Source organism: Dasypus novemcinctus, chromosome 10 (assembly GCF_030445035.2).
Source record: "Dasypus novemcinctus isolate mDasNov1 chromosome 10, mDasNov1.1.hap2, whole genome shotgun sequence".
Classification (NCBI taxonomy): domain Eukaryota; kingdom Metazoa; phylum Chordata; class Mammalia; order Cingulata; family Dasypodidae; genus Dasypus; species Dasypus novemcinctus.
The window spans coordinates 111,614,577-111,627,434 of NC_080682.1; the positions used below are offsets into that span (position 1 = coordinate 111,614,577).

Genomic DNA, 12,858 nt, shown 5'->3' on the forward strand with positions numbered 1-12,858 from the left:
CACTTTTACTGATAATTTTCAGAAGCTCTTTGAGGCCATAGATTGTAGTTATAAATAGAAATGTTACTAGCAAATCCTTATCCTTAATATACATTCCTAATGAACTGATACAACCCTGAAAAGGAAAAAAAAAGTTTCTTTCTTAGTCATTTAACACTTTGGCTACACGGACACCCCTGAAAATGAGAGAGAGCACTTCATTCTCTCAACCTTACTGTATTTTAAAGTCTACGTCTACTTTCGTAAGTCACGAGCTGAATCCTCAGATTTTTCCCCCTAGCAAATGATCTAAGAGCCTGATTTCATATTCTCTCTCTTTCACACACACACACACTTGCACTCCGCAATAACAACACTTCCTTTGAAAAACGGAATGTCACTTCCTCAGTCCAGAGGCCAGAAGTCCCTTGATTCTGCTCTGGCGAGCCAAGACAGGAAACTCTGGTTAGCTTCTGCCTCTCCCCCGTGGACAGCCCCTGCCGCAGCTGACAGAAGGCAGGCCCCATTCAGAGCGGCCCCGGAGGCCCTGCAGCTGGAGGCCACGGCTCGCTTCCAGGCGCCGGGCGGGACCCCAGAGTCGGGCACCCCAAACCAGGCTCACAAGGGCATCTCGTGGGAAGCGAAGGAAGGGGGCGAAGACGGGAGGCGGCGACCCCCAGCTCCAGCCACAGCTCCCGACTGACTGCAGCCAGATCTCCGTAACCCGCCCCGCTTCGTCCTTTGACCCCACCAGGCACCCTCGGGTCGCGTCCCTCGGCCCCGGGCCCGCGCCGCTCCCGCGGCCGCCGCAGCGCCCCCCGCAGGGGAGAGCGGCCGTCCCGCAGGCGCAGTCAGCGCGCGCGGTTAGCGCCACCTGCACCCGGGAGCCTTGACCTCTGCCGACCCCGGGCGCCGAGCGCGGCCGCGCCCAGAACCCGGCCCACCCGAGGGCCGCCCAGGAGCGCGGCGTCCCGCTCGGGGCGGGGGGCGCCTGGGAGAGACACGCGGAGTGAAGGGAGCGCAGGGGAACAAACAAATGAGTCACTTCACGCGAGGGCCGCACATGCCGCTGACGCTGCCCGTGATGCGGCGGCTCTGGCCTGGAAGGAAGCGGGCGGCCACCCGGGAGGGCGGGCGGAGCCAGGGAAGAGGGCGCGGGGGCGCGGCGCCTCGCCCTTTGTGGGGGCCAGCCCGCGCGGCCCCGCGGCCCCCGCCCCCCTGTGGCGCGCGCCGCCCCGAGCCCGCAGCCCTGGGGCCGCTCGGGGTCCCCCGGCTTCCCGGCCCGGGGAGCCAACTCCCTGGTCTTCCACAACAATCGAGGCAAACTTCCCCGGCGAGGGCAGTTGACCAGGAGGCTGCGGAGGCGCGGCCGCCGCGCCCGCCCCGCCGAGGAGCCGCAGCCCGGCGCCGCGCCCGCCCCGCCCCTCGGCGGCGCACCTGTGACAGGTGTGCAGGTGCCCCACACAGGCCGCGGGGCGCGCCCGCCGCTCCGCGCCCCCCCCCCCCCGCAGCCCGGGGCCCGCCTTCCCACCAGCCCCCCCGCTCCCGCGGCGCGGCGTCCCCCCGGGTGCCCCCCAGCCTCTGCGTCGGCCCCCGGGCGCCCCCAAATCGCGCCCCCCGCGGCCGCGCCCCGCTCGCCGCCCGCACTCACATAGCGCCTCAACTTCTTCTCGGGGGGCGACTTCCGCAGCCAGCCGGTGCACACCACGTCGCCGCCGCCGCTCATGCTGCCGGCCGCCGGGAGCCCGCGCGCGACGGGGACGGAGGCGCGGGCCGCGGGGTCAGCAGCGGCCGCCGGTGCGCAGCGCGCGGGAGCGAGGGGCGGGGCCGCCGCCGGCCGCGGGGCGAGGACGAGGCGGCGCGGGCCCGAGCGCCTGGCGCGCGCCCGCTCGCCTCCCCCCGCCCGGCCCCGGGCCCGCGCGCGCCCGCCCGGCCGCGGAGGGGCGCCCCAGCAGGAAGCGGCCGGCGCTCGCCACGCCCACGGCCGCCCGCCCGCGCGCCCGCCGCGCCTCGCGCCCGGGGAGGCCGGGGGTCCGCGCGCCCTGCCCGGGGCTGCTGGTGCTGCTATTCCCTCCGAAGCCTTTTCCAGCAAAGCCGGGAGGCGGGGCGGGCGGCCGCGCCCCTCGGGGAGGCGGTGAGAGGCGAAGGGGCGTCGGTGCAGGCGGTCGCCGGTCGGTGTTTCGCGGAGGGGCGACAGGGAAGGGACCCGAAGGCTCCTCGCGTTTCCTGTCCATGCCCAGAGTTTCAGGTTTCAGCGGGTCAGGTTCTGGCTGAAATTAGTGACCCGCTTCCCAGCCAGAGTTTCATTAACTCTCACGCCCCCTTGGCGGGAGAAGGGGAGAGGGAAAACACACCTACTAAGTGCTGGATGCTTGTCTCAACCCACAGACTGGGTAGGAGGTGGTATTCCCATTTTACAGCTAACCCAAGGTGTCAGAACTAGTAATTCTAATTTCTAGTTGGGGGCGGGTGGCCCTGCTTATCTGCTATTTAAGGGGAAGGGGGTGCTTTAAAGTCCGCAGATCAACTTGGGGCCTCTCTTTCTGGCAGGAAGCAAATTCCAGCAGGCTCCACAGTGCCTCTGGGAAAACGGAGTTCAGTAGATGAACAGCCGTAGGAATTGCAGAACTGAGGAAGCAAAAATGAGTGAGGTTCATGGTAAATTGGAAGGCACGGTGGTGTAGAAGAAAGAGAAATTGGGGTCAAAAGTCGCCAAAGTTCCAACTCTACACAGGCCATACGACCCCTCTGGGGTGCGTGTGTAAATTGGGATATAGTGATACCTCTGAGTTGTGGGAAGGTTTACCTGAGAGAAAGAATGTGGAAGCAAACTCTTGACAACCCCAGCGCTTCAGGGGTTCATTGAGAGAAAAAACACCTGAGACATAAATATCAAAATACTCAAAAGTCTGCTGGATCAATCAGGAGGCGGTGACTCCCAACCAAAATAAAGCAGTCCTTCTGACTTCATGCACGTCTGAGTCATGGTGCCAAGTCTCAGGGACTGCGAAGAGTGTGAGAACACGTCGGGGTTTGGCTGCAGCTGAGGTCTGTGACGCAAGCCAGCACCCAAATGCCCTCTCTTTCCCTCCAAGAGTGAAAGTCTTCTGTTATACGCCGTTTGCTATTTATATGGTGGAGGACACACATGGGAGAACGTTCGTTCAGCCTTGGTTAGCTGGGGCATAGGTCACATTTTGCCAGAAACTCTTTAGGGTGTTAGAAGACCCCTCGTTGTTATTTACAATTCCTTATGGAAAACAGAAAATGATGGGTGTTTTGCGGCCAAGGATGGAAGGGGCCTTGGAATAGAAGAGTTACAGGGGATCGGCTTTGGCAGGTCGCTGAGCGCCACCCTCCTTCCCTAAAGGGTGGAGAAAGGGTCCCTTCTCTGGGCTCTCCTGTCCCCCCACGGCCCCACTGCCACCCCACCTTTCTCACCCGCGCGCACCGCGCGGCCAGCGCCCAGCACGGCTGCTCGCAGGAGCGCAGGCTGCGGTGCGCCGCAGGAGCACGTCTCCGGAGCCTGAGATGCGGGCCAGGCCTGCAAACAGCCCTCGGACGGGACGTTCCTGTCTGCGCCTTTACTAAGTCCTCTCCACCCGCTGCCTTTTTATTTTTTTTTTTAAATTTTTTTTAAGCTCCCTGGTTTTCGTTGTGGAGAAAGGGAAAACAAATTACAAATTACTTGGTGATTTAGTCACACGAAGTCAGGCGCCACCTACCGGAGCCAGTTGGCACGACACCTCCCCTCCCTCGCCGCCGCGCCCTGCGTCGACATGCATCACTAGCCTATAATTTAGGTAATTTCGATAAAAGACCACGGGGTATTTCCCGGGGGGGGGGGGGGGGGAGTTAATGACCGGCTTCAAGGAGCGCTTTGGGTCATTAATTTTATATTCTCATTAAATCCCCAGGAAATTACCAATTTGCGGGGGAAAGGGAGGTCGTGGGGAAGGAGTATGCACACCTGGGAGGAGCGCACGGGTACCGCGCATCGCCCTCGCGCCTCCTCGCCCGGGTGCCCCGTGGCTTCGAGCGCCGTCAGCGACAGCCTCATCCGCGCCCGTCTGGGCGTGGAGGGTTTGCGGCCAGCGGCAGGTGCATGGCTGGTGGAACGCTCCCAGGAACGGGCTGGAAGCTGGAAGGAGTGCTGTCCTCAACGGTACACCAGGCTGCGTGATTAATACCACCCACGCCAGGCCTGACGTCAGCGATTGGCCTGGCGGTGGGGACGACTGTGTTTGTGTTCTAGCCCTTCTGCCTTTTCTCCCCTTCATTGAGTTGACAGGTTAATTTCAGAGCTGAGCGCTGCGTGCCAAGGTCGGTATGACCAGCTGAGTCACCTCGACAGAGGACTTTCAGGACACTTGTCTCTCAGGCCTGTTGGAAGTGTGTGCCTTTTTAACCCCAGGTTGCTTTGAGCCCAGTTGGTTCACTCCATCAAATTACCCTTGGATTTAAGCCAGCTCCTGGCATCTGCTGAGATGGAGATGTAGAAGTGGGCTCGGGGTGTGGCTGAAGACCTCTTGGGATTTCCTCTCTACCTATGGCTGCTAACAAAACAGGAGTAACAGTATGAGACTAACCCATGGGAAATACACGTTTTAAAAGAAAAATTTGAGCAGTTTAGTTTCTCAATTTCTCCACTGTAGAGAATGGGAACCTATGGTAATTGCTTAGTGGCAGCTTTGCTCCTGGGATGTTTCTGCTGCCAGAGGTAGGGTTGCTGACATCGTGTTGCACAGATTCTACTGCAAAAACCAGTTGTTGGGGTTCTCCCAAGAACGAGACTCAAACACTGCATGCTGTCCCTTTGTTTCCTTTAGAGATCTTGAACGTGTACCAATACCCCCTTTCCAAAAACTCATCATACCCACTTCCCAGCATCATTCATTTTCTTTGTATTCACACTGCACCTAATATATAAAACTAATTATTACACAATACAGCAAATATTTACTTGTCAAGGAACTGTGAGTTCCTTGAGGACAGGGCTGTCTTTGTCATTTTCCCTAGGATATCTTAGCTTGATGTCAGGCACACAATAGATTCTCATTAAAGTGTGTTTTGTTGTTGTTGGTTTTTAAGAATGAACTACCTGACCCTTGAAAGATGGCAGGTGGGGGGCTGGGAACATCCAGTTCACTGAGGTCCATCCATATCAGAGAATTCTATCTGTGAAGGTACTTACTACATGACTGGAGTATCTAAATTTATAGGGCCTTGCCTGGCTGGAAGGGCTGGGGAGGTGGAGGAAATTATACGCAAGTCCACTTTAAAACGCTAGTTTTATAAACTAGGGCTTCTTTGACCTTTTCTGACCTCTTCTATCCCCAAGCTCCAGAGAACTAATTGTGTTAACGCTTGGTTTGCAAACCCTGATACAGTCTTACAAGAATCCCCATATACCCTCTTTTGGGACTAAGAACTAATCTCTTTGTGGTTACTCTGATCAGGCTTCACTATGACAGTCCCAAACAGGTCCTAGCACTTATCCTCTTTTATCCAGACATAACATTAGCTAAACTGAAGAAATCATGTGCCCTGACTCAAGGTGATTTCATCCAACAGGTGACCAGAAATTTCATTTCCTTATGCACAGGATGCATACAGAGTGGCTGTACAGATTTGGGAGTCTTTGTTATGCTGGGGATCAAAGGCCTCAGGAGATTCTCTAACTCACTAATTCTACTAGAGTTAGCCAAGATGACTGACACATATAGAGTGGTTTTTTTTTTTAAGATTTATTTTTCATTTATTTCTGTCCCCTCCCCCAAGTTGTCTGCTCTCTCTGCCCATTCACTGTGTGTTCTTCTGTGTCCGCTTGTATTCTTGTCAGCGGCAACGGCAATCTGTGTCTCTTTTGGTTGCGTCACCTTACTGTGTCAGCTCTCCCTGTGTGTGACCCTACTCCTGGGCAGCGCGGGGCAGCTGTCCTTACGGGGTACGCTCCTTCTCGTGGGGCTCCCCCCAATGCAGGGGACACCCAAGTGGCACAACACTCCTTGCGCACATCAGCACCACATGTGGGCCAGCTCACCACACGGGGCAGGAGGCCCTGGGTTTGAACCCTGGACCTCCCACATGGTAGGCAGATGCTCTATCCCTTGAGCCAAATCTGCTTCCCCTGGTTAAGTGTTTAACAACCGACTTTTTGGGAGCTGTTGCCAATTTCCGTGGCGTGAATACTCTTCCCCCACACCACCCACCGCCCATTTCAAGCTATCAACTTCATGTCCTTAAATGTAGAGTTGAGAAGAGATGCACAGGAGCACACCGTTATTTAGTATTTCCAACACACAGATAAAAAAGACAAATAACCCAAGAGCAGCGATAATAGTAAAATAGTCAGTGATGATTTTTGGATATGTACTTCCTTTGTTCTTAATAGAACATATTTAATTACAAGCTATGTATGATTTAATTTTTTTAAGGAGGTACTGGGGATTGAACCTAGGACCTCATATATGGGAAGCAGGTGTTCAACCACTGAGCTACATCAGCTCCCCAATGAGAGTTGGTTTTTTCATTTGTTTGTCTTTAGGAGATACCTGAGAAGGAACCTGGGACTTCATACATGGCAAACAGGCATTCAACCACTTGAGCTACATCTGCTCCCGATTTTTTATTGAAATATAATTCACATACCATAAAATTCATTTTAAAGTGTACAATTCAGTGGTTTTGGTATAGTCAGAGTTGTCCAAATATTGCCATTATCTAATTCCAGAATATTTTCATCACAAAAAGAAACCCTATATTCATTAGTAATTCCTCCCCATTCCTCCTTACCCCCATCCCTGAACAACCACCAATCTTTTTTTTTTTTAAGATTTTATTTCTCTCCCCTTCCCCCCCCCCACCCCTTGCCCCAATTGTCTGTTCTCTGTGTCTATTTGCTACGTGTTCTTTGTCTGCTTCTGTTGTTGTCACTGGCATGGGAATCTGTGTTTCTTTTTGTTGCATCAGCCCTCTGTGTGTGCAGCGCCACTCTTGGGCAGGCTGCACTTTGTCGTGCTGGGCGGCTCTTCTGACAGGGTGCATTCCTTGTGCATGGGGCTCCCCTATGCGGGGGACACCCCTGCGTGGCACGGCCCTCCTTGCGCGCATCAGCACTGTGCATGGGCCAGCTGCACACGGGTCAAGAAGGCCTGGGGTTTGAACCACGGACCTCCCATGTGGTAGACGCCCTAACCACTGGACCGAGTCCGCTTCCCTCTACTTTCTAATTCTATGGGTTTGTCCATTCTGGATATTTCATAGATATGGCATTACAATATGTGGTCTTTTGTTTCTGGCTTCTTTCACTTATATTTTCAAGGTTCACCCATGTTAAAGCATATTTCTTTTTTCAAATAGCTGAATGATATGCCATTGTATGTTAATATCATTTTGTTTATCCATTCATCAGTTGATGCCACTCTGAGTTGTTCCTACATTTTGGCTATTGTGAATAATACTGCTATGAACATTAGTGTACACATTTTTGAGTGAACCTGTTTTCAGTTCTTTTGGGTGCATATCTAGGAGTGGAATTGCTGGGCCATACGGCACCTCTATGTTTAGCTTTTTAAGAACTGCCAAACCATTTTCCACAGTGGCTGCACCATTTTACATTCCCACCAAGAATTTCTGAGGGTTCCAATTTTTCCACATCTTCATCAACATTTGTTATTTCCATTTTTTATAATTTTAGTAATGCTAATTTTTAAAACACCCAGCTCATAAAATTCTTGACAATTTAACAGTTGACTCTCTAGCACACAGCCCTCCAAAGAAAAATCCCATCATCCTTTTTGGTAGTTGGTTCCACTGCTGTTTGCTTTGAATTTCCTTCTTTTTACATCCTTCCTATAGAAAACTAAAGCAAAGGTCTCAGGTTTTTTTCTCTTTTTTTAATTAGGAAGATTTTGACTGTTGGAGAATTTCAAGGATTTCAGCTCTCAAGTAGAACAGGGTGTTTCCCTCCTACAATTGTGTTGAGCAACATAATGTATCTTCCTTATACCCAGATGTATCTTCTGGATGAGCTATCAAGCAGTTGCTGCAACAGGGCAAACAGCTGTGGTCTGTTTCAACATAATTTGATGTAATCAGGGTTAATTTTGATGATGTAGTAACTCTGAAGACTGTTTTTAAATTGGATTATTGTTGGGTCAACAATCATGTGGCATTAAGTTTAATGGCTGAAACAAAAGCCAGAATTAAAACAGCTCCTTTCCCCCTCCCCCAACCTCTAAATGACTGTTCCACTGAGATTAGAAGTTATGTCACACATTTAACACAATTAACTAAAAAAGGAAAGTAGTTGCAGTCAAATTACATGCAAGCTTCTCCAAGGTCTTAAGTGTCAACTCAGAAGGAGCTGGAAACTTAATTTTGTTGTTGTTTCCTTTTCCTAGAGTGGTTAGAAACATATTGGCTGCAATCATTATAATTTAATATTTTTGTAACATTCTAGGAAAAAGCCCCAAGATTTTTCCTCAGAAATTTTCCTGAACCAAATGTTGATGATTTTAGCAGCCCACAGTCTCCTCTGTTTTCCATGCATGTTTTAAAAATGATTATTTTAAATGAGCAAAAAACTCAGGGTGTGTCATGCCAGGGTTGAATGAATGTGGTGTACGTAGCCCTACACACATTTGGAACTGTTTCTGAAGAGCAAGATCTTTTCTTTCTTTGATTTGGCCATCATTGTTTATGGCTGGCTCAACAGTTCAGTCTCGGCTGCTCTAGGGACTCAGGCTTTTTTAGGCTCTTCCATTTTTTTGTTTTGGCTAGCCTGAAACACAAAGGCCCATGATGAAGGCCATGCTTACACAGTTCAGTAAAGCAGCATCTTCAGAAATAGATCTCCTGGGAAGGTGCCAAAGGCCTGGTTCTTCAAAACCTCTCTAATCCAATTTTGTAGTTCCAAAAAGGTCTGATGTGTGTCCAATCATTCTGTAAATAAGCCTCCATTCATTTGTTGTTTTTGTGATTTAGAGTATCAAGAAACATGAAAAGCAAAGAAGTCCTTTACTCTCCTTTTGCATCTTATTTTATCAGCAAGTCCCACTCAACTAATTTCCTGATTAATATATATTCTGGGATAATAGGTGGGTGTGACTGAAAAGGTGAGACTTTAAAGAAAAAAAGGAAGAAAACATGAGAATTCCCTCTATAAGTCAGATTGTGGCTTAGTTTGGTTTCTTTAAATTCAGGTATTCATTTCAACTTCACTTTGGCCACATAGGAATTTTTTTGGTAGGAAAATGAGGCATATCCTTTGAAGCCCATGGGAAAGTTGAATAACTTGGCCTCAGCAAGGGTAGTAACCAGGGTCTAAACATGGCAAAAACTAGACAGCCAGAAATAGTGTTTAATCTTGAACATTCTGCCTCCATTTCTTTCTCTCCGCAGACTGCTCTCTCCCAACTCTTGATGTATATAGCTGACCTACAGTTCCTAGGTTCACATGTTCCCGGTTAATCAACCAGTCCAGACTCTCCAGGATTCTCAACCCCAACTGAGGAAACGGGACTGGTACATTTTGGGTCAGGTGTCCCCCCCTAGTCCAACCAGCCAGGGACACTCAGGACCCCAGTATAACTGCCAGGCACCCATTGGCTAGGATTGGGGTAAGGGGATTCTCAGAGAAGGGGTGGGCTGAGTAGACACCTTGAAAATGTTTAAGAAAGACATGAAAAACATCCTTGTTCCTTCTGGGTCAAAACCATTATCTATTGCTTGAACATCTGAAAACCTTTAGAAGTAATATATACTTCTATTCAAATACATGTGTAACTTAGGAATGGTTATTTATGTACTTGTTATTCAATTCTCAGTAAGGGTTTACTGAGTACCTACTACCTTAAGTTCAGCACAGGGATACCAAGCTAAAAAAAAGACTGTGGTCTTAAGAAATTCATGGTCTCTCTAGGGAGGTAAGTAGGTAGATGTCTACAGTAGAATGTGGACAATGTGGTAAAAGGTATACTCAAAGGATTGTGGGAGTAGAGAGAAATTATCAACTGCCTGGGAGCAGGGGACTGAAATTGTATGGGCTTAGGTTTTACTTCCGAGACAGGCATAGAGCAGACATCAAGCAACATTTTCTGGGCAAGCAGCAGCTGTACTTCAATTTGGAGGCCAGAAACATGTTTAGATTTAGAGAACAAGGTGAGGAAAACCACTAACTGAAAATCTGAGCAACCCCAAGTTCTTCTAGGGTTTCTGAATTTCTTCTGTCAAATGAACACATTCATTCAACAAATATTTGTTGAGAACCTTCTGTGTGCAGGGTACATGGCTAGGTGCTGGGGAATACAGTATAGATATGTACTTGCGTATAAGTCTACTAAGCCATTGTCCTCCAGATAGTAACAGAGATCATAAAGACAAATTACTAGCTGAAGTCGCATCATTACTTTTGATTGTTGACTTCTTGCCCTATGGTCCAGATTTGAATTTATGCTGGAAGGGCTGGAAAAATAAATTATGACATATTTCAGACACATAAAGGGGAAAAGGCCAGTTTTGGGGTTGTTTCTGAAAGGGATATTTCCCCTTTTGTGATGGATATATTTTATATTTTTCTTTTGGTTGCCTCAGTGAGTATCCACTATATGCTAGATACTCTCTGAAGCTACAGCAGATACAAAGATAAATGCTCCTCAATTTCTGCTCCCATGAAGCTCACAATCTGGTAGAGAAGACAAATGGGAACAAAAGATGATTAGTATTCATATAAAGTACGGTGGGAGCATAATAAAAGAAAGGGGTCTGAGATGCATTGTGCAACCTTTCATTTCTTGAGGTACAAGTACCAGCAACTCTAACACTAGAAAATTTAGAAATCCCAGCTGCCTTTTGGAGTGTTACTACTCTTGAAATAAGCCTAACAGACTCAGCCAGCATGGGCAGAGCTGTTAATGTTCTGATTCTTGGTGACTAAGAGGCGACAGGTGTGTAGCCTGAGAAAGCTACCCAAGCCCATTCCAAACATGTGGAGACAAGCAGTGCTGAGTCAGGGTGCAGGGTACACCCCAACTCGATCAGCACGTCAGGAAGCCCAGCAGTGACCCTTTAAAAAAAATTGTTGAGGCCTGCTAATCCACTGGGGGAAAAAAATCAACCAATAAAATAAAGACAAAAGTTTCCACATAAGATTTTTTGTGGTTTTTGATCAATGAACAGTTCAATTTCTGAAAAATATCAACCAATCACAAGAGCCTTCTGGCAAAAGTTAGCATTTAGTAATATATATGTATATATATTTCTCCACCCCTCCATAAAATCGACAATACCTGGTTGTGGGATGAGTAGAAAAGTAAAGGAAAGCATATCTGGCTGTTATGTTACCAGGTAGAGGAGGAATCAGGGTGGGAGAGAAATACATGCATAGAGAGAAAAAAATATAAGTGGTGGTAGAAAAGAAAGGGTGTAAGGAAAAAGAGATGAAGGTTGACAGGGTGGTAATTTCTGTGCTGCATGGATGTCTAGAGTAATATCACTCTGCAAGCCAGCATTCCTAGCTTTGACATAAAGCATAAAGACCAGGTCATGAGTAAAAGGCAGAACAATCTAAATAACTTTGCATCTTCTTCAATGAGCAGGAGATTTGGGTAATAAATACTTATCTTTTACTGTGAAAATATTAAAACTCCACTGAAGGTTTCTCACAGTGGGGAATTACATTGCCAGCATCAGAAACGCCCTGGGTGGTTGTTTTAAAAAATACAAATTTTGGGCTGCTCCATCCTGGATTTATTGAATCAGACTTTCTGGGGGTGGGACAGGGTAATGTGAATTTTTAATAAGTTCCTCAGGTGATTCTTATGCCCAATAAAGTTTGCCAAAGACTGTAAGAAACTGGGAGTCCTTGAGACTAGGGAACATGTCCTATTTATCTCTGTATACACATTTTCTAGCACTGGCCCTGGCACAATGAACGCTCAATAAAAGTTTACTGAACTGCACTGATTATACCAAAAACATTTTTAAAGAAAAAGTCACTTAATTTCACTGTCCTGAAACAGCTGATTTCATTTCTTCATATTCATGGATAAGAGTCTCTGTAATCCTGAACTTAAACAGTTTTAAACTGTTTTTTTCCCCATGCATTTGCTCATATTATACTTTTTAATGGCTGTAAAACATTTCTCTCAACATTGCATAAATATTTTAGTTCATACAGCCTTTTTTTTTATTTTAAAGTTTTGGTTTTGAAAAAGTTTCCTTTGGATGCTTTACATTTATGTCATGCTTTTCAATCTGGGAAGGCCTCTTCTCACAACACCCTGTGAGATAAGCATTATCCTCATTGCGCTAATGGGTATACAGACTCAAAGATTACATACCTGCCCAGGTTTCCACAGTGAATGCAGCTTTAAAACCAGGGTCTTCTCCCTCTAATACCCTTTCCAACACACCAAATGCCAGCACATTTTTCTGGCAGGAATCAGACCCAGTAGTTGACTGATGCAAAAACTTGAAATGCAGAATGTGGGAGATGGCAATTACATTTAAGAGATCATTGGCCAGTCACATTCCAAGTGTACAGGAATCGTTTTTTGCCTTTTTGGATACTGCAAAGGATATATATAATAATAATAATGTGGATATATATAATAGTGGCAATCTTCAGTGAATGAATTCACTGTTTAACAGGAATGCTGTACTACCTCATGCTGTCTGTGTATGACCCATGCCCGTTTCGGCAGTCTTCAAATGAAAGGAAAAGGGACTGCCTCTGAACATGTGAAAACGTTGCTCAAGTATCATAATTATGTCTACAAGAAGAGGAACAACTATTAGGGGTAGTAGTAAAGAAGATAGGAAGGAGATACAGGAGACTTTAAAGTGCATCTACTATCGAGGCTGGATTGCAGGATA

At 48.2% G+C, this 12,858-nt stretch overlaps 2 protein-coding genes across 3 annotated transcripts in view; both read right to left on the minus strand.

Annotated features, from left to right (window-relative positions):
• GAB2 (GRB2 associated binding protein 2) overlaps nucleotides 1–1,860 on the minus strand; it is a 197,015-nt gene extending 195,155 nt beyond the window's left edge. Inside the window, exon 1 of the mRNA XM_058306046.2 lies at nucleotides 1,631–1,860. Coding sequence (XP_058162029.1) covers nucleotides 1,631–1,705 — 75 coding nt within the window. The 5' untranslated portion in view covers nucleotides 1,706–1,860. The remainder of the gene's footprint in view (nucleotides 1–1,630) is intronic.
• A 4,717-nt stretch (nucleotides 1,861–6,577) lies between these two features.
• NARS2 (asparaginyl-tRNA synthetase 2, mitochondrial) overlaps nucleotides 6,578–12,858 on the minus strand; it is a 227,394-nt gene continuing 221,113 nt past the window's right edge. For both annotated transcript variants that reach the window (XM_071218289.1, XM_071218288.1), the window contains one exon: nucleotides 6,578–6,984. The gene's annotated coding sequence lies outside the window, so the exon portion shown is untranslated. The remainder of the gene's footprint in view (nucleotides 6,985–12,858) is intronic.